The 19,950-nt window shown below is 45.3% G+C and overlaps 2 protein-coding genes across 2 annotated transcripts in view; one reads left to right on the plus strand and one right to left on the minus strand.

The window, feature by feature from the left end:
• LOC148517294 (uncharacterized) overlaps window positions 1-19,950 on the plus strand; it is a 193,337-nt gene that overhangs the window by 143,043 nt on the left and 30,344 nt on the right. The gene's annotated exons all lie outside the window — the stretch shown is intronic.
• LOC148517298 (uncharacterized) lies at window positions 1,545-14,936 on the minus strand. Its single transcript, XM_088478895.1, is given in 5 exon segments — window positions 1,545-2,600; window positions 2,602-4,402; window positions 13,248-13,452; window positions 13,970-14,161; window positions 14,859-14,936. Coding segments are annotated over 5 exon segments (2,364 nt in total). The 3' UTR covers window positions 1,545-2,512.

The raw sequence follows: 19,950 nt of genomic DNA on the forward strand, positions 1-19,950 counted from the left end.
CATCCAGAGTTGAGGAGGCATGTGCGCATACCAGGGTGAGGCGCGTTAGAGATGACCAGAAGAGTTGGGAGTGAGATTTTTACTAGAGGAACACCCAGAGGTGAGGAGGCATGTGTTCATACCACAGTGAAAATGCGTTAGTAGAGATTACCAGAAGTGGTGTTGGGAGTGAGACTGTTGCATACCACAGTGAAAATGCATTAGTAGAGATTACCAGAAGTGGTGTTGGGAGTGAGACTGTTCCATACCACAGTGAAAATGCATTAGTAGAGATTACCAGAAGTGGTATTGGGAGTGAGACTGTTACATGTACATAGAGGTGAGCACTACCATCATTCCTGTATCATGCCAACAGTTAAGCATCCTGAGGCCATGCATGTATGAGGTTGCTTCTTAGCCAAGGGAGTGGGATCACTCACAATTTTGCCTAAGTACACAGCCATGAATAAAGAATGGTACCACAACATTCTCCAAAAGCAACTTCTCCCAACCATCCAAGAACAGTTTGGTGATGAACAATGCCTTTTCCAGCATGATGGAGCACCTTGCCATAAGGTAAAAGTGATAACTAAGTGGCTTGGGGAACAAAACATCGAAATTTTGGGTCCATGGCCAGGAAACTCCCCAGACCATTGAGAACTTGTGGTCAATCCTCAAGAGGCAGGTGGACAAAACCCACAAATTCTGACAAACTCCAAGCATTGATTAGGCAAGAATGGGCAGCCATCAGTCAGTATGTGGCCCAGAAGTTGATTGACAGCATGCCAGGGCGAATTGCAGAGGTCTTGAAAAAGAAGGGTCAACACTGCAAATATTGACTCTTTGCATAAACTTAATGTAATTGTCAATAAAAGCCTTTGGCACTTACGACATGCTTGTAATTTTACTTCAGTATAAAATAGGTCTAATACTAAAGCAGCAAACTTTGTGAAAACCAATACTTGTGTCATTCTCAAAACTTTGGGCCACAGTTGTGTGTGTTTATATATATACATACTGTATATTCTGCCATGTTCAAGGTTAGATATATTAATTTAGGAAAAGCACTCGCTTAAGTTAAAGCAATAAAAAGTTAGTTTATTACCACCAGACAGTATTCTGACAGGCAATTTGGTATCACATCCCAATTGTCGATGTTTAGGTCCCTTACGGACCATTTTCAAGACAACTCACCAGTATCTCACAAGATGCCAGTTTTAATAGACAGAATTTTTATTCTTTGGTCCATAAGACCTTCTTCCAGCCCTCGGTATCTGGTGGTGCTGCCCAGCCCTCGGTAGCTGGTGGTGCTGCTCAGCCCTCGGTAGCTGGTGGTGCTGCCCAGCCCTCGGTAGCTGGTGGTGCTGCCCAGCCCTCGGTAGCTGGTGGTGCTGCCCAGCCCTCGGTAGCTGGTGGTGCTGCCCAGCCCTCGGTAGCTGGTGGTGCTGCCCAGCCCTCGGTAGCTGGTGGTGCTTGCCCAGCCCTCGGTAGCTGGTGGTGCTTGCCCAGCCCTCGGTAGCTGGTGGTGCTTGCCCAGCCCTCGGTAGCTGGTGGTGCTTGCCCAGCCCTCGGTAGCTGGTGGTAGAGGCAGCCTCTTTATCGTTGCTGTAGAATAGTTGTAGGTTTTAAGCCCATCAGTTCTTCTCTGAAAAAGGCTTTTTATAACGCCAAAATTCACAATATATTTCAGTTTTTGCTAACCAAAACATTTTTCTTTACCCCCCAGCAGTTACCAGCTTTGTACCATTCCAGGTTATTCCCTGAACTTAAATAAAAACTAGAAAATAGAGGTGTGTTACATCTTGTGACAGGTAGTGTATACAGATCTCTCAGTGTATATATACAGATCTCTCGGTGTATATATATATTAGGGATGTGCAGGCTTGTATTAGTTCGGATTTTTCCCACCAAAAATCGGGTATCAGAAAGAGGCAAAACGTCATCTTTCTTGGACTTTTGTCCAGGAATGATATTTGTCCAAGAAAGATGACATTTTGTCTCTGTGTGAGTAGACTCTGTACATTGCATTGTTTTTATTCCATTTACATTTAAAAACAAAAGCATTTTTACTATGCATGGTGGCATAGTGTTAGAATTGTTGCCTCATAGTGCTGGGGTGTAAGGTACTATTCCTAAGGCCATATTTGTGTGGAGTTTATATGTTCTCTCCATGATTGTGTTTCCACTAGTAACTCTGGCTTCCGCTCACAAACCTTATAGGCAGACTGGTAGGTTAAGTGGCTTCTGATAAAAATGGAACCTGGTGTGTGATGAGGAATTACATTGTAAGCTCCAACGGGGGCATGGACTGATGTGACTGATTACTCAGAATAGCAACTGAGCACATCCAAGATGGCTGTCTCACCTTATACAAATATGCAAAGTGTTTTAAATCCTATTGGGAGAATGGTGCTATATAAACAAATAATGTAATTAGTTATCTTAAATGTAACATTTTAATACATGCCTGTTTCATGTCTACCAATTAAGGAAATTAAACTGTGACTTTCTCATGCCTTACAACAGCTGGTTCTCACCTGTGACTTCTCTGATGTTTAATAAGATCAAATGATTGTGAAAAACATTTCCCACACTTAGAACATGGAAATGGTTTCTCACCTGTGAGTTCTCTGATGTTTAACAAGATCTGATTTCTGTATAAAACATTTCCCACACTCAGAACATGGAAATGGCTTCTCACCTGTGTGTGTTTTCTGATGTCTAACACAATCTGATCTCTGTATAAAACATTTCCCACACTCAGAACACTGAAATGGCTTCTCACCCATGTGACTTCTCTTATGTACAACAAGAGCTGATTTATGTATATAACATTTCCCACACTCAGAACAATGAAATGGTTTTTCACCTTTGTGACTTCTATGATGTTGAACAAGATGTGATTTATGTGAAAAACATTTCCCACACTCAGAGCATAGAAATGGCTTCTCACCTGTGTGACTTCTCTGATGCCCAACAAGATCAGATTTAAGTTTAAAACATTTCTCACATTCGGAACATGAATATGGTTTCTCACCTGTGTGATTTCTCTCATGTATAATCAGCTGTGATTTCTGTGTAAAACTTTTCCCACACTCAGAGCATGGAAATGGCCTGTCACCTGTGTGACTTCTTTTCTTATGACTAGCAAGAGATGACTGGTTTGTAAAACATTTTCCACACTCAGAGCATGGAAATGGTTTCTCACCCGTGTGACTTCTCTGATGTATAATCAACTGGGAATCATGTGTAAAACTTTTCCCACACTCAGGACAGGGAAATGGTTTTTGACCTGTGTAACTCCTCTGATGTGCAACAAGAGCGGATTTATTTGTGAAACGTTTTCCACACTCAGAGCATGAAAATGGTTTCTCACCTGTGTGACTTCTCTGATGTATAATAAGATGTGATTTCTCATTAAAACGTTTCCCACACTCGGAGCATGGATATGGTTTTTCACCTGTGTGGACTCTTTCATGTATAACAAGAGATGATTTGCCGATAAAACATTTCCCACACTCAGAGCATGGAAATGGCTTCTCACCTGTGTGACTTTTCTTGTGCCTAACAAGTTGTGAGCTCTGTGTAAAACATCTCCCACACTCAGAGCATGGAAATGGTTTCTCACCTGTGTGTGTTCTCTGATGTATAACAAGATGTGATTTCTGTGCAAAGCATTTCTCACACTCAGAGCATGAAAATGGATTCTCACCTGTGTGAAATCTTTCATGTATAACAAGATCTGCTTTTCGTGGGAAACTTTTCCCACACTCAGAACATAAAAATGGCAGCTCACCTGTGTGACTTCTCTCATGAATAACAAGACCTTGTTTGTGTGCAAAACATTTACCGCACTCAGAGCATGGATATGGTTTCTCACCTGTGTGACTTCTCTTATGTCTAACAAGATATGATTTTAGTGAAAAACTTTTCCCACATTCAGAGCATGGAAATGGCCTCTCACCTTTGTGACGTCTCTCATGTCTAAGAAGATATAATTTCAGAGTAAAACATTTCCCACACTCAGAACATGGAAATGGCCTCTCACCTGTGTGATGTCTCTGATGTGCAACAAGATATGATTTCACAGTAAAACATTTTCCACACTCAGAGCATGGAAATGGCCTCTCATCTGTGTGACTAGTCTCAACTAGGTTAGCTGTAAAACTCTGAAATTTAGAAGAGGACATTACTGCATCACTGCCATGATCTGTACTTTGTGAAGCAATATGAGAGTTACCAGGGGAACATTCCCCAAGAATAGAGGGATCAGATGGTATATCTGCACTGTGAAGTGCTGGATGTATATTTAGGGTAAGGTGGTTTTCCTCTGGAGGGCCTCGTGTGATGTTCCTATCTTCTAATTTTAAATGAGGAGACCACGCGAGATGCTCCTCCAAAGTATTCCTTGTATTGGGTCCATCTAGTAGAAATAAAATAGTTAACCAAGAATACCACAATAAAGGCATCACTAATCAATATTTATCATACCCCTATTCCCATAGGTTTGTGCTTCGTACAACCTTATGCAGAACACTTTGGGGCTGGTACCGCTCACACTAATAAATATAATACAGGAGAAGAAAGGAGACACGGGGAGCTTTGCTGAGTGATGCACTAAAGATCATATATTTATGTTACCAACATATACATTTCAGTGGTACTTGCATTAAAATAAAATCAGAACATGTTCCCACATAACATAATATATGTATTTTGTAATAATTTATTTAATCCATTTGTCCTACTATTGCAGAGACATAACAACAGCTAAAATAAAACCATTTGTGCAAAAGTTGGGTTAATAATTAGTGATCAAACATTGATGTTATGTTTCAGCTCCGAAACATCGTTTGCCGCTTGCGATAATTAATATGAACGTGTAACAATCTCAATAAATGTAGTTATTTTGTTTGATCCATTCACGCTAGGTAATACACGTTATTATGTGCAGCAGGCTGATATGTAATAAGCCAGTCACTGTGACACGTTATTATGTGCAGCAGGCTGATGTGTAATAAGCCAGTCACTGTGACACGTTATTATGTGCAGCAGGCTGATGTGTAATAAGCCAGTCACTGTGACACGTTATTATGTGCAGCAGGCTGATGTGTAATAAGCCAGTCACTGTGACACGTTATTATGTGCAGCAGGCTGATATGTAATAAGCCAGTCACTGTGACACGTTATTATGTGCAGCAGGCTGATATGTAATAAGCCAGTCACTGTGACACGTTATTATGTGCAGCAGCCTGATATGTAATAAGCCAGTCACTGTGACACGTTATTATGTGCAGCAGGCTGATATGTAATAAGCCAGTCACTGTGACACGTTATTATGTGCAGCAGGCTGATATGTAATAAGCCAGTCACTGTGACTGATTAGGACATGCCTGGTCAACCTGTGGTTCTCCAGCTGTTGTGAAACTACAAATCCCAGCATTGCCTGCCAGTTTTAGCATTCCCTAATACCAAAACTGTGGCAGGGCAGGCTGGGGCTTGTAGTTTCATACAGCTGGAGAGCCACATGTTGGCCAGGCTTGCATTAGGGTGATAAACCAAAGATATTGAGCTGGTTGGGTGTAATATAAAGATGGGTCACTGGGGTAATTCTTCCATTTGTTCTACCTCTCAGAATATTACAGAATCACGGGACTGAAAAATAAGAATTTTCCGCCCATCACTGGCATCGCTTGCGCCAAATGTATGGAAGCGGTAAAAAAGAGGCGACCGCACACATCGAGTTGAGGCAGGAACTGTCACATTGGAGGACAAATATGCCTGCCTAATGGCAGAAGTGACCCATCTAGCGATGGACCCTTTTGAAGCAGGCCAGACTCTCTGGTGCATCAATCAACACCAACAATGATTCCGTACACCTCAAAGACGCAGTATGGTCCAAGTAAATGCGTAACGCACGGTACCACATCCAACAGTGACAAGGAAGAAGCTTCACTAGTCACTGAATCCTGGCAGAAAGCCGGAAGGACAATATCTTGGTTAATGTGGAAAGCCGATACCACCTTTGGCAGAAAGGAAGATTAAGGGTGTAAAAAAATAATAAGCGGAGCTTTATAGGACAGAGCCACTAATTTCAATACCCACCTGGCTGAGGCAATGGCCAAAAGGAAAACAACCTTCAGAGTGAGATATCACAATTCTACAGACTCCAAAGGCTCAATGGCGCCTCCAAAACTAAAGGTATATAAGGAGACTGCATGCGAAGAACTCCTTGTAAGAAGGTCTGAACTTCTGGAATGGTGGCCAATTTCCTTTGAGTCGACAGGGATGAAATTTGTCCATTAAGAGAGGACAATCTCAGACCCTTACCCAATCCCTCTTGTAAAAAGGACAAGAGGTGAGATACTTGGTTATTTCAGGCATGAACTTGTGTTGGTCACACCAAGAAATACGATGATAAATCTGGGAAGTAACTGGTTTAAAAGCCTGTATCATGGTTTTCACCACAGACTCTGCAAACCCTTTGATCCTCAGAATTTTGGATTCAAGAACCATGCCGTCAAAGCCAAGCCATGCAATTTGGGGTGACGGCATGGGCCCTGATGCAACAGATCTGAACGCGGAGGCAGATAAAAAAAGAACATCTGAATAAAAGACAAAGCTAGTGGGTTTCAACCAATCTGGCAAAAGGAACAGCTTCTAATGAAGCTACCATTTTCCCCATTACCTGTATAGCCCTTAGAACAGAGATATGAGATATCTGTAAATGGTCATTATTCTGGATTGAAGATCCTGAATCTTTGCCTGTGGCAGAAACACTCTATGACACTGAGTGTCGAAGAGAAAACCCAAAACTACCATCCTCTGAGATGGAGTTCAATTTGATTTGGGAAAGTTGATGATCCAGCCGAATCTCTGGAGCATACCTAATTTAATCTGAATATGTTGTTTCAATAGAGCTATTGTGGGAGCCCTTAGCAACAAATCATCTAGATAAGCCAAAAAATGTATTTCCTCTCTCCTGAGTAGGAATATCATTGTAAATGCTCTGTGAGCGATGGCCAAACCAAATGGCAGAGCCTGAAACTGAAAATGTTGATGCTCCACTGCAAACCGCAGAAGATGCTGATGATCCCGCCATATAGGAATATGGAGGTAGGTAGGCATCCTTAATATCTATGGAAGCCAGAAAATCTTCATCTTACAACAGAACAAATGACTGACCTTATTGACTCCATCTTGAATTTCTCCAAGTGAAGATAAGCATTTAACTCCCTGAGGTTGAGAATGGGTCAGAATTACCTGTCTGGCTTGTCTACTAAGAGAAGATTGGAGTAAAACCCCAGAACTACCTGTAGTGCGGAAATTGAATAATTTCTCCGGATATGGCAAGCACAAAAATTGCCTGCATGAGAGCCGCCTTTCTGCAATCATCAACAGGGAGGAGTTGAAAAGAACCTTCTTGGAACAGGACCCTCGAAATCCAAAATGTAACCCCTGGTGACTATATGACTTACCCAAAAATATGGATTGTATTGAATCCAGGTTTCCTGGAATTTGAGTAAGTGAATTCCCACCAGAGGACGGGTCCCAGTCCCGTGACAGTCATGTGGATCTCCCTGCTGGTTTAGCTGCAGGTCGACTGGTGCCAGAACCACCTCGTCCCCTATAGGTCCCTCTTTGGAGACCTCTAGGTGCACCTTGGAAAGCCTGAAATCTTCCCTTACCTTCATTCCGAAAGGAACAAAACCTAGGAGTTTTTGTTTTAGGTGTAGTTACAAGAAGGTAAGGACTTTTACCTCCTGTAACCTGTGAAATAATTTTTGTTGCTTCTGGACCAAACTAAGACCTTCCTTCAAAAGACAGTGCCTCTAGAGTATCTTTTGATTCTACGTCTGCCTTCCATGTTTTAAGCCAAGCGAACGCCTGGCAGAAACAGCTAAGGCTGAAATATGAGACTGTATCTAAATAGTATCTAATAAAGCGTCATCTATATAGGTTAGAGCTTCCGAAATCTGATCAGCTAAGGAGTTAGCTTCAGATTCATCCCCGGATTGAAAATCAGTAATCATCTGATTCATCCAGGGACAGATAGCCTCAATCACCCAGAATTGGCCGCAGCGATACTCCTGACAAGGTGAACAAAGATTTTAGAACAGTCTCATTCTTAGTCGTGAGGAACCTAACCAACCTAGCAATAGGAGCATCCACCATGGGTGGTATTTCCCATTCGTTGGTATCCTCTTCTGAAATAGGATAAAGACACTTACATTTTTTCAGAATATGAAATTTTGAATTCAGGGCCTAATTCAGACCCGCTCGCGAGCGCTGAGCACTCGCAAGCGGGTCGATGTTGGCCAAGTGCGCATGCGTACGACGGCGGAGGCTCCGTCGTGTGCATGCGCGAGACCCGAATAACGACGGCCAAGCCGTCGTTATGGGTCTCGCACCAAAGGGGGCGTGCTGTCGATGGTGAGTGACAGCACGCCCCCTTTGCTGGGCGCGTCTGCCCAGACGGAGGCGTTTCCATGGGAACGCCTACCATCTGGGGCCGGCCCCACTGACATCACTAGTGATGTCAGTGGGAGTGCTTTTGGCTCTGATAGAGCCAAAAGCACTCCAGGGCTTGCGGCAACGAGACCCTACCTTTCGTCGCAAGCCCGATGGTCGCGATGGTCTTGACCATCACGACCATCATCATGGGCGCTCGCATAAGCTGTGGGTGGTAACCCACAGCTATGCGAGCGGCCAAAAGGCCGCACTATTAAAAAAAAAAAAAAAAACGCCCTGATTCAGAGCGGGCGCTCGTTCAGAGCATCCGGCTCTGAATCAGGCCCTCAGTTTTAACCAGGATCCCTTTACTATTTCCTCAAAGTAAGAAAATTCTGGGAAAACCAAAACATGTTTCTTCTTACGTTTGAAAAAAGAAACTGCACTAGTCTCTGGCATAGCCGCCATCTGTAACTGCCCTAGTCTCTGGCATAACCGTCTCCTGTAACTGCGCTAGTCTCTGGCATAGCCGCCATCTGTAACTGCCCTAGTCTCTGGCATAACCGTCTCCTGTAACTGCGCTAGTCTCTGGCATAGCCGCCATCTGTAACTGCCCTAGTCTCTGGCATAGCCGACCCCTGTAACTGCGCTAGTCTCTGGCATAACCGTCTCCTGTAACTGCGCTAGTCTCTGGCATAGCCGACCCCTGTAACTGCGCTAGACTCTGGCATAGCCGACCCCTGTAACTGCACTAGTCTCTGGCATAGCTGCTTCATGAAACTACGCTAATCTCTGGCATAGCCGCCATCTGTAACTGCGCCAGTCTCTGGCATAGCCGCCATCTGTAACTGCGCCAGTCTCTGGCATAGCTGCCTCCTGTAACTGCAGAGTTTCCCTGATTGCAGCTATCAACATAGAAACTCCTGAATGTGACTAGGAGTCACCCTCCCAGTTTGAGGAGTCCTCCCAGTCATAATCCAATTCCCCTTCTTCCTGTGAAGAAATAACTGAAGCTTCTTTTGCAGGAAAATCTACAGAGGAATGTGACCACTTTTGAATGGCTGTGGCCCCGAATTATTTAGAGACTTTGCCATCTGAGTGAGTCAACGTCCCATATTCTAGGCCCATCTGGGCTCTACCGAGGGACCAGACAGGGGAGGAGCTTGAGCACAGGGTGTCATATAATTTTCCTGAAAGTAACGTATGTCACCTATGGCATCCGCCATAGAACTGGCCCAATCAGGCACCACCGACTGTTCAGCCGAACATCCTGGTGATGGATTTACCTGTGAACTGTCAGGATCCGGCCTGGAATCGGGTTTTACTCACTGCTGAACTGGTGTCTTTAGGCTCCGAGGCGTTCAGATGCCTGTGGTAGTGGCTGGTAATGGCTGAGGATTTTCCCCGGGGTCCGTTTGGATTTCCTGACTCCTGTGTTAGCAGGCATGGGTGCAGCCATGTTGGTTCATCTCACCTGATCAGTCATCTCCAATGGCAGCCCTGCTAGTCTCCCAGCTGATCTCATGATCCAATGACCAGCTGCCTAGGGGTGTTTAGGTCTAACTCCTGCAACAGGAAGTTGCTGTTCATCATCGCTGTATGAGTGCACGTAGTCTTTCCCTGTGACAACCGTCTCATGTTCCAGAGGCCGTATTTCTTTCTTCAGTCTTCCTGGTTTCCTGTGTGTCTTCAATCACAACTCTGTGTATTCAGTCCTCATGTTCCGTACAAGTTCCTGGCTTCCTGTGTGTCTTCAATCACAACTCTGTGTATTCAGTCCTCATGTTCCGTACAAGTTCCTGGCTTCCTGTGTGTCTTCAATCACATCCCTGTGTATTCAGTACCCGCGTTCTGTACAGTGTGTTTCAAGTCACCCCACTGTGTATCCTTTCCAGTCCTCTGCAGGTGTGTCCGGAGTCGCACCTGTGTACAAATACTCACCACTGTGTACACTTTCAAGTCATCTGCTGGTGTGTCCGGAGTCGCACCTCTGTGTACTAAATACACACCATAGTGTGCAAAGTACGCACCATTGTGTATTTAATCCCTGTGCTTCAGTACAAGATCATCCCGAGTGTCTCAAGCTGCACCTTCGTGTACTAAATACACGCCATAGTGTACAAAGTACGCACCATTGTGTACTTCATCCCTGTGCTTCAGTACAAGATCATCCCGAGTGTCTCAAGCCACATCTGTGTACTAAATACACATCATAGTGTACAAAGTATGCACCATTGTGTACTTCATCCCTGTGCTTCAGTACAAGTTCATCCCGAGTGTCTCAAGTCGCACCTCTGTGTATCCAGTCTCCAACTTCAATACAAGTTCACCCTGAGTGTCTCCAGCTGCTCCTCCAGTACACCCCCAAGTGGCATCCTTGGGTACTTCGCCCCTGTGTTCGGTACAAGTTCCGTCTTCACGTCCAGTACGCCCTCAAGTGGCATCCTTGTGTAATTCGTCCCTGTGCTCGGTACAAGTTCTGTCTACACCTCCAGTGCACAACCAAGTGGCATCTTCGTGTTCCTTGTTCCTGTCTCAGTATAATTTCATCCCTGCACATTCAGTACGTCTCCGGAACATCTTAGAGTATCCAGTCCTGGTGTTTCAGTACTAGCCATTCACCTGTGTTACTATATTCTTAGTGTTCCCTGTGTTTATGTGTATATATATATATATATATATATATATATTTCAGTCTTCTGTCACTCCCAGGTAGCTGTCCAGAGGGCCGCGACCTGCTCACTTGGTGCAGCAAAAAAAACAAATCCTAATTGCAGGGGTCGCTGGAGAAAACCACCAAGTGAGTTAGACTCCGCGCCTCTGGGAAGGTCTAGTCAAACCCGGGCTTGACCGCAATTAGGAGACACTTCGTACAAGTATAAACAGTGACTTGTTTTTTTTAAAACTCTTGTCTGGCTTATCCATACTGAGAAAGAAAGACAAGTCTACTCCAATCATTCAGCTACCTAAATTCCCATAGGAAAAGTGTAGCCCTGAATGAATAGAAAATACAGAGGTAAATGTAGAGTCTTATTCACCCACTTGTTTAAATGCAAAAACACCCCGGCCCCAAAAGACCAAATTCTTTGCCTATAAACCAAAGGTAAAATAAATTGTCATATACACACACACACTCATACACACATACCCACACATATAAACACACCTGTGTAAGATACTGCCTATCAGTGCAGTGACTATGCTTATACATACTGTATAGAAAGCCCAGAACACATGGGTAACTACACATCCAGGGTTACGGCTTAGCTTGTCAGGCCTCCATCACGCAGTGTCTGCTCTGACTTCCCCCAGACCTCAGCTGCTCTGACTTCCCCCAGACCTCAGCTGCTATGACTTTGCAGCAGCCTGTACTTTAATCAGAATAAATACCTGGGGGAGTGGATGCGTGGCCGGCTACCGAGTCCTGCTAATTCCGGACACCTGTGAACATAGCATCCAGCGTCCGCTGCTCAGCCTAATGATGTCACCGCTGCGCGAATACACGTGCAGCAGTCATTTACTCACTCTCTGACACATAGCCTCCGGTGCTCGCCAGTGACGTCGCCTGCCGTGCGATCTATGTGCAACAGCGCTCTATCTATCCGGCCATCTGTTTAATCTCTGGCCTGGAAACTACTTGTGGCCCCTCCTGATGACATCACTGCTGTGCGCCTGAATGCCCCTCTCTCATTTAAAAGCAGCAGCGTGTCGCTGCTGCTGTAACCCTCAAACCGAATGCAGCGCTGAGGACTGAAGCAGTGTTGTGCTGAGCAGCCCCTGGAGGTGTGAGACAAGCCGGCTCTGCAGGATCTGTAGTAACAAGGCCCAGCCAATCTGCTCTAAAGCACTGTGCAGTATAATGGCAACAAGATTCATATACTAGTAACATATATGACCTTTATGCCTGCGGCCCCCTCAGATGTGTGTCTGGCATGGAGAGAGACCCAGGGACATGGTAGTTTGGTGACTCTCTCAGTGGCCGTCTTTAGAGTGGGATACAGGTTCACACAAACCCTCTAATCTATATAACTCCCTCTCTGTTGGTGCTTGTCCAGGAACTAAGCTCCCAAATCCAAAGCACTAACATAAAGAAATAAAACCCAACTAAAAGCGAGGACCTTATAGACTGAGCTTATGGTGGAAAGGGGGGGGAGATATTTACGGGTGGGAGACAGTTCTCAATTAGCTAGTGTCCGACTCCACCCATTACTATACATAACCCAGATGTAAGGTGTCCCCCAGATGGAAGAAAAAGGAATGTATATAACACAGCAGAGTCCAACTCAAAACAGCTCTACATAAGTTAACAAATCAGGAAACGAATATTAAATATAATTTAAATTTCACAGAAACAGGTTAATTGCAAATTGAGCAATAATATTCCACATATCATCCTATGTAGTATCAGTAGGCCAGGCCAAGCCCTTTGGCTGAGCGTGTAGAATTAGGGATTGCTGTAGCAGAGCATGGTTGGACCCTGTGCCGGCCCCGTCCACTGAGCGTACAACAGCATTACGTCATGCGGAAGGGGCGTGACACACTGCTTCACTAAGTGCAACAATGACCGTCCTAAGGACGCCCGATTGGCTGCATATACTGGCCAGGGAGCCAGTCAGTCCACAGGACACTCTGCGGGTGATCCAGAAGCAATCCTGGCTGTAGGCACCCTGCTAACCAGGAACAAGAGCCAGCGGGCTAGGCACTGCTGCCCACAGAGCCTCTGGGCCGGCACCGGTCGCCCATAACTAGTTACGGCACTGTGTTGTAGTGCAAGGAAAATATGCAACTCCTTTCTGTAATAAGTCTTTATTACTCACCTGTGGTGATATCTGTAGGGATTTCATCCTCCTTACACTGCTGATCACCCCTCATATACGTCTCGTCACCCTCTATATCTTCTGCCTTCATATCAGTCACATACATCTCTTCTTCTCCCTCTATATCTTCTGCCTTCATATCAGTCACATACGTCTCTTCTTCTCCCTCTATATCTTCTGCATTCATATCAGCCAGAATTTCACCCTAAATAACCCACAAAACAATAAAGTAACATTTTAAAAATGTCAGATTTCATGAAATCACAGTAAGTAGAAGATTTGTGGTTACTGGTGTTACTGTATAATGTCCCATTCCCAGCAGTCACCTCTCCAGTCATGACCCAGGCACATCCCCTGGTGTTACTGTATAATGTCCCATTCCCAGCAGTCACCTCTCCAGTCATCACCCAGACACATCCCCTGGTGTTACTGTATAATGTCCCATTCCCAGCAGTCACCTCTCCAGTCATCACCCAGACACATCCCCTGGTGTTACTGTATAATGTCCCATTCCCAGCAGTCACCTCTCCAGTCATCACCCAGACACATCCCCTGGTGTTACTGTATAATGTCCCATTCCCAGCAGTCACCTCTCCAGTCATCACCCAGACACATCCCCTGGTGTTACTGTATAATGTCCCATTCCCAGCAGTCACCTCTCCAGTCATCACCCAGACACATCCCCTGGTGTTACTGTATAATGTCCCATTCCCAGCAGTCACCTCTCCAGTCAGCAGCTGAATGATCTTGTTGGTGAGTTTGAGGATCTTCTTGTCATTGTCTCTCTCATGTATCAGTGAGTGAGGTGGAGGCACCGTGATGGAGATCTGGGTCCTGCTCAGTCCTCCTGACACATGGAGACGGCTGCTGGGTGTCTCACACTCACCAAATGTCTTCTTCACTACTGTGTAATCCTGTGTATTGGGTGAGACATAAATAAAAGGGTAAAATTATACTCATGGAGCCATTTATTGAGGTGTCATCAGCGTATAATATGCATGAAGGTTCTGTCTTACAAATAAAACCTTTTATTCTGTAACTGTTTACAATATATAGGAAAGTGGACAGAATATAGCACATCTCCTGCCATCTTCATTTCAGTGATAGAAAAGAAACAAAAAAAAGATACTGTGAGCAATGTGATATATTCCAGCTCCTATGATAACTGAGGCACTGATACTATATGTCCCTGTATTATTACTATAGATATAAGTGATGTCACTGTGACATTCCCAGATCCCCTCACCTCCCCAGTCATGTCCCTGTATTACTACTATAGATATAAGTGATGTCACTGTGACACTCCCAGATCCCCTCACCTCCCCAGTCATGTCCCTGTATTATTACTATAGATATAAGTGATGTCACTGTGACACTCCAAGATCCCCTCACCTCCCCAGTCATGTCCCTGTATTACTACTATAGATATAAGTGATGTCACTGTGACACTCCCAGATCCCCTCACCTCCCCAGTCATGTCCCTGTATTATTACTATAGATATAAGTGATGTCACTGTGACACTCCCAGACCCTCTCACCTCCCCAGTCATGTCCCCGTATTATTACTATAGATATAAGTGATGTCACTGTGACACTCCCAGATCCTCTCACCTCCCCAGTCAGCAGGTAGATGATCTCCAGGGTGAGATTTAGTATCCGCTCAGTCATGTGACTCCTGTCTGTGTCCATCCTCAGTGATTTATACAGGACACGTCTAAACCTCACATGACTTCTAGTAACAAGGATCTGACTCCTCACTGCACAGAAATCTTTGAATAAATATAATTATTAGAAGCTATTTATTACCAGTTATCTATGTAGAGCGCACATATTACACAGCGCTTTACAGGGAATATTTAGTGATATCTGTTCCTGCCCCAGAGGAGCTTACAATCTACATTTCCTACCACACGGACACACAAACAAACACACACACACACACACACACATTAGGGGTATTTATGAAAGAAGCCAACTAACCTACCAGTGTGGCTTTGGAGAGTGTGAGAAATACAGATCACCTGGGAGAAACCAATGCAAACACTGGAACATACAGAATCCACACAGACAGAACCTTGGTTGGGAATTAAATTCACGACCCCAGAGCAGAGTAGAAATGCTGTCCACTACGCTATTGTGTTGCCTATATAAATGTAAGAGTACACTGAGTGACCACTAATCCCCTCATTCCCAGAGCCATAGAGTCTAGGTCAGTGTTTCTCAGATGTTCCTCTGACCCAGCTTCAAAGGGCTGCTCAGTGACCACCACACAGCATTGCTGGAGGTTACACCAATGGTCCTCTCATGGCCAATAATCCTGGACCTCCACGACACATACTTGATGCAATTTGCCTAATGAAGCAGACATGATCCCTGTATTGGGGGTTACACAGACACTCCACCGGTGCCCCCCTCTATTAGTGACTTGGTAACCATGGTTGGCCTGAGCTTTCCTGGGTGAGAGGGTTAATAGCACCCTCCCTAGATATGATGATGTTGCCCCCAGTGTTCCAGTATTGGGGGCAAAGTAATGGATGACTTGTTATAGTTGACCCCTTTTATGTAGATGCCCTTTCTTAGGGTGTGTGTTTTTCACAAGGGCTCCTTCAAATGTTGCTGTGGGACCACAAATCTCTAGTTACACCCATGGTACTGAGACACCTATTCCGGGAGCTGGAAGAGATGGAATTAGTTACCTAATACCTGTTCTCAAACAGACAGAACTATTGTTCCAACACCTATTCCAGCAGCTGGAATGAACGGCTCAGCAACTTAGAGCCCTAATCCGGCACCCAAAATGGATGGCTGTGGCACTGGGAGACCTAATTGGGGCAGCTTGAAGGGATTGCCAAGGTTCTCGTAGCTCTATTCTGGCATCTAGAATTGCTGGCTAACGTACTCAGACCTCCAGTCTGGCAGCCCAAACACCTGGCTAACATACTCAGACCCCACGGTTGGTTAAGGGTATCAGAGCTCTAACCCAGCACCGGGAATGGATTGCTAATGCACTTAAAACTCCATTCTGCCATCCAGAATAGATGGCAAACATACTCTAGCTCTGTTTGAGCAACCAGAACGGCAGGCTAACATACTGTAACTCCATACTGGCACCTCTTTCTGTTTATCGATATCAGCTGCATATCACTTAGTCACACTTGCAGGCCACCAATATAAAGGGGTGGAAGTGGGTTGATAGTCATAAACAGGGGTGTGAGAGCACTCTGAGGTAAAGGCACGTTTGGCGTCTCGGCTGGCATATAGCGGCATAAGGGGGCTTTGAGGCATATGAAGGGGTGCGATTGTCCGCTGAGACTTATAAAGGGGCACAAGGGGGCTCTAAGTCATATAAAAGAGCACGAGGGGCCTCTATAGCATATAAAGTGCTGTTTTTGCCCATAAAATGAAAAGGTGGTAACCCAACCCACAGATCTGGTCACAATGTGCAGTGATAGAGAAGGCACGGTAGTGGTGAGGGTGCATGTATCCCCACCTTGTATGCAGATCGTGCCAAGGAGCAGAGCTGTCTCCGTGCAGGGCTCCCAGGCTCCTCTCTGCCCTGAGCAGCTTCATACAAGGAGGCTGTAATTTCTGCCTGTCACACTAGGGATGGACACTGACATCTGGTGTTTACTCACCATCAATGTTTGTTTTTATGGTAGTGGTTTTTACCATTCGATGGCGGCCTTCGATTGTTTGTCACCATCGGGTGGTAATCATTCAATGGTGTTCCGATGGTGGCTTGTTTTTTTCGATTGCTAATAGCTATGCCTCCCCTGGCTCCTTGGCTGCTGCCTGCATCAGGGAATCTTCATGGGTTCATCCTGGGTATGTAGTGTACCCTACAGTCCCGGCAGCATAACGCAGGGACAGCCATTAGTATGTAAGCTCTGATGAGCAGGGCCCTCATCCCTCTTGTGCTTCTCCTTACTTATACTTTCATCTACCTCTCACTCCCCACTAGAGCACCTAACATGCCTTGTTGTGTATCTGAGTACTCTGATCACTAATGCAGCAATGTGTATAACCCTTGTCCTGCATTGTATTGTACAGTAAGTCACTGGTTTCTTGTTTCCTTATTTATGTCCCTTCATTTACATACAAAGACTGAGGGCTTGATTCAGAGCCGCTCGTAAGCGGCCGCTCGTTCGTTCCGAGCGATGTTCGCACATCTGCGCATGCGTACGGTTTGTAATACGCATGCGCGAACCAGTCAGTGCGGCCAAAAATCGTTAGTTCGCTAAATAGCGAATGCCTGCTATTTTGAGTGACAGGATAAGGCGTATGTGGGTGGTAACAGGGGAAGGTGTTTGAAAACGGGGAGTGGAATTCAGAACGCAGGCGTGCTTAAAGGTCAAAACGGGCGTTTTAAGGGTGTGCATAATTAATACAGCAGCGTCATCGAACACGTCACCTGGTTGTTTAATAGTCAGAACTGCTCGCAATATAGTGGTAGGAAAAACCAACCACAAGAATAGCGAGCAGTTCATACGCTGTTCGATGTACTCGATTAATCAAATGAATAGCGGACATGACGTATGGTGCGAGCGGCAAGGGGGCGTATTTTTTAAAATTTCGACCGCAAGTTTTGCTCGCTCGTTCAGACATAGAGTGAACAGATCGCAAAGAGCGAACGGTTCATTTGAATAGCCACCCCTATTTTTTGAACGAACGACCACAAATAGCGAGCGGCTCTGAATGAGGTCCTGAATCCGCACATTAGAGAGTACACAGTATTATGTTGTTGCTCCAGACCCCAATCCCACCCCCTGCCTAGCAAGCTGCAGTTATTATTGCGTATGTACATATCATATAAATAGTTTTAGCATTGAATTATTTTGATACGATGGTTAGTTACCTTCACATCGAAAGTTTCAAACATTTGATGGTTGGCCTCCGATGTCCATCCCTAAATCCTGCATCCCCAAATGAAGACGTGCACTGACAGTTCTAGAGGCAGGGGGCGCTGCAGTGAGCTGAGACGTTCAGGAGAATTCCATATATTTACAAAATTCCACTGACCCTTTTTATAATCCCTATCCCTAGGCATCAGAGCAACCAGTTACCAAGCAAGGTCTGCACCATCTGTATTATAACAGCAACGGGGTCTGCACCACCTGTATTATAGTGACAACGGGGTCTGCGCCACCTGTATTATAGTAACAACAGGGTCCTGCACCACCTGTATTATAGTAACAACGGAGTCTGCACCACCTGTATTATAGTAACAACGGAGTCTGCACCACCTGTATTATAGTAACAACGGAGTCTGCACCACCTGTATTATAGTAACAACGGGGTCTGCGCCACCGTCTGCGCCACCTGTATTATAGTATCAACAGAGGCTGCACCACCTGAATTATACAAATAGGAGACTTGAGTGCAACCCTCCTGCACAATGACAATGCAGCACCAGAGTCAGCTCCATCTGTACTACAGCAAAGTGACACAAGAGTCTGCTCAGCCTATAGAATAATAACATAATTACCTCCTGCCAAACACAACAATTGCTGCTTCCTGTATCTGCAGTCGTTGGGAATGATAGAGAGACTGTATGGGCGTGTAACGTCACTTCCGCCCTCACTACTACGTCACTTCCAGGGAACAAACACTGAAGGGGATCTATAGTCACCCGTTGTTCCTCATGAAGTGATTTGGGCCTCGGGAAAATGGCCGCCGCCTCCGTCTCTTTTGCACACTGGGGACACTTACTGTAGCTGTACATAGAGTCCTGCTCTAGTGCCCGGAGCTCCTCCCCCTTACTCCAGCAGCAGCATCAGCGTCACATGACCGGCTGCCGTGTGATCCTGTTCTAGCGGCGGCTCCTGCTGTATCCCTGGTAATGTCATCTACTATTATTATACAGGGGGAGCAGCCTGTGGTGTCCTGTTATTACTATTATTATACAGGGGGAGCAGCCTGTGGTGCCCTGTTATTACTATTATTATACAGGGGGAGCAGCCTGTGGTGTCCTGTTATTACTGTTATTATACAGGGGGAGCAGCCTGTGGTGTCCTGTTATTACTATTATTATACAGGGAGAGCAGCCTGTGGTGTCCTGTTATTACTATTATTATTATACAGGGGGAGCAGCCTGTGGTGTCCTGTTACTATTATTATACAGGGGGAGTAGCCTGTGGTGTCCTGTTGTTACTATTATTATACAGGGGGAGCAGCCTGTGGTGTCCTGTTATTACTATTATTATACAGGGGGAGCAGACTGTGGTGTCCTGTTATTACTGTTATTATACAGGGGAGCAGCCTGTGGTGTCCTGCTAATACTATTATACAGGGGGAGCAGCCTGTGGTGTCCTGTTATTACTATTATTATACAAGGGGAGCAGCCTGTGTTGTCTTGTTATTACTGTTATTATACAGGGGGAGCAGCCTGTGGTGTCCTGCTAATACTATTATTATACAGGGGGAGCAGCCTGTGGTGTCCTGTTATTACTATTATTATACAGGGGGAGCAGCCTGTGGTGTCCTGTTATTACTATTATTATACAGGGGGAGCAGCCTGTGGTGTCCTGTTATTACTATTATTATACAGGGGGAGCAGCCTGTGGTGTCCTGTTATTACTATTATTATACAGGGGGAGCTGCCTGTGGTGTCCTGTTATTATTATACAGGGGGAGCAGCCTGTGGTGCCCTGTTATTACTGTTATTATACAGGGGGAGCAGCCTGTGGTGTCCTGCTAATACTAT

This window comes from Taudactylus pleione, unplaced genomic scaffold, assembly GCF_031769625.1.
Source record: "Taudactylus pleione unplaced genomic scaffold, aTauple2 ptg000224l, whole genome shotgun sequence".
Lineage (NCBI taxonomy): Eukaryota > Metazoa > Chordata > Amphibia > Anura > Myobatrachidae > Taudactylus > Taudactylus pleione.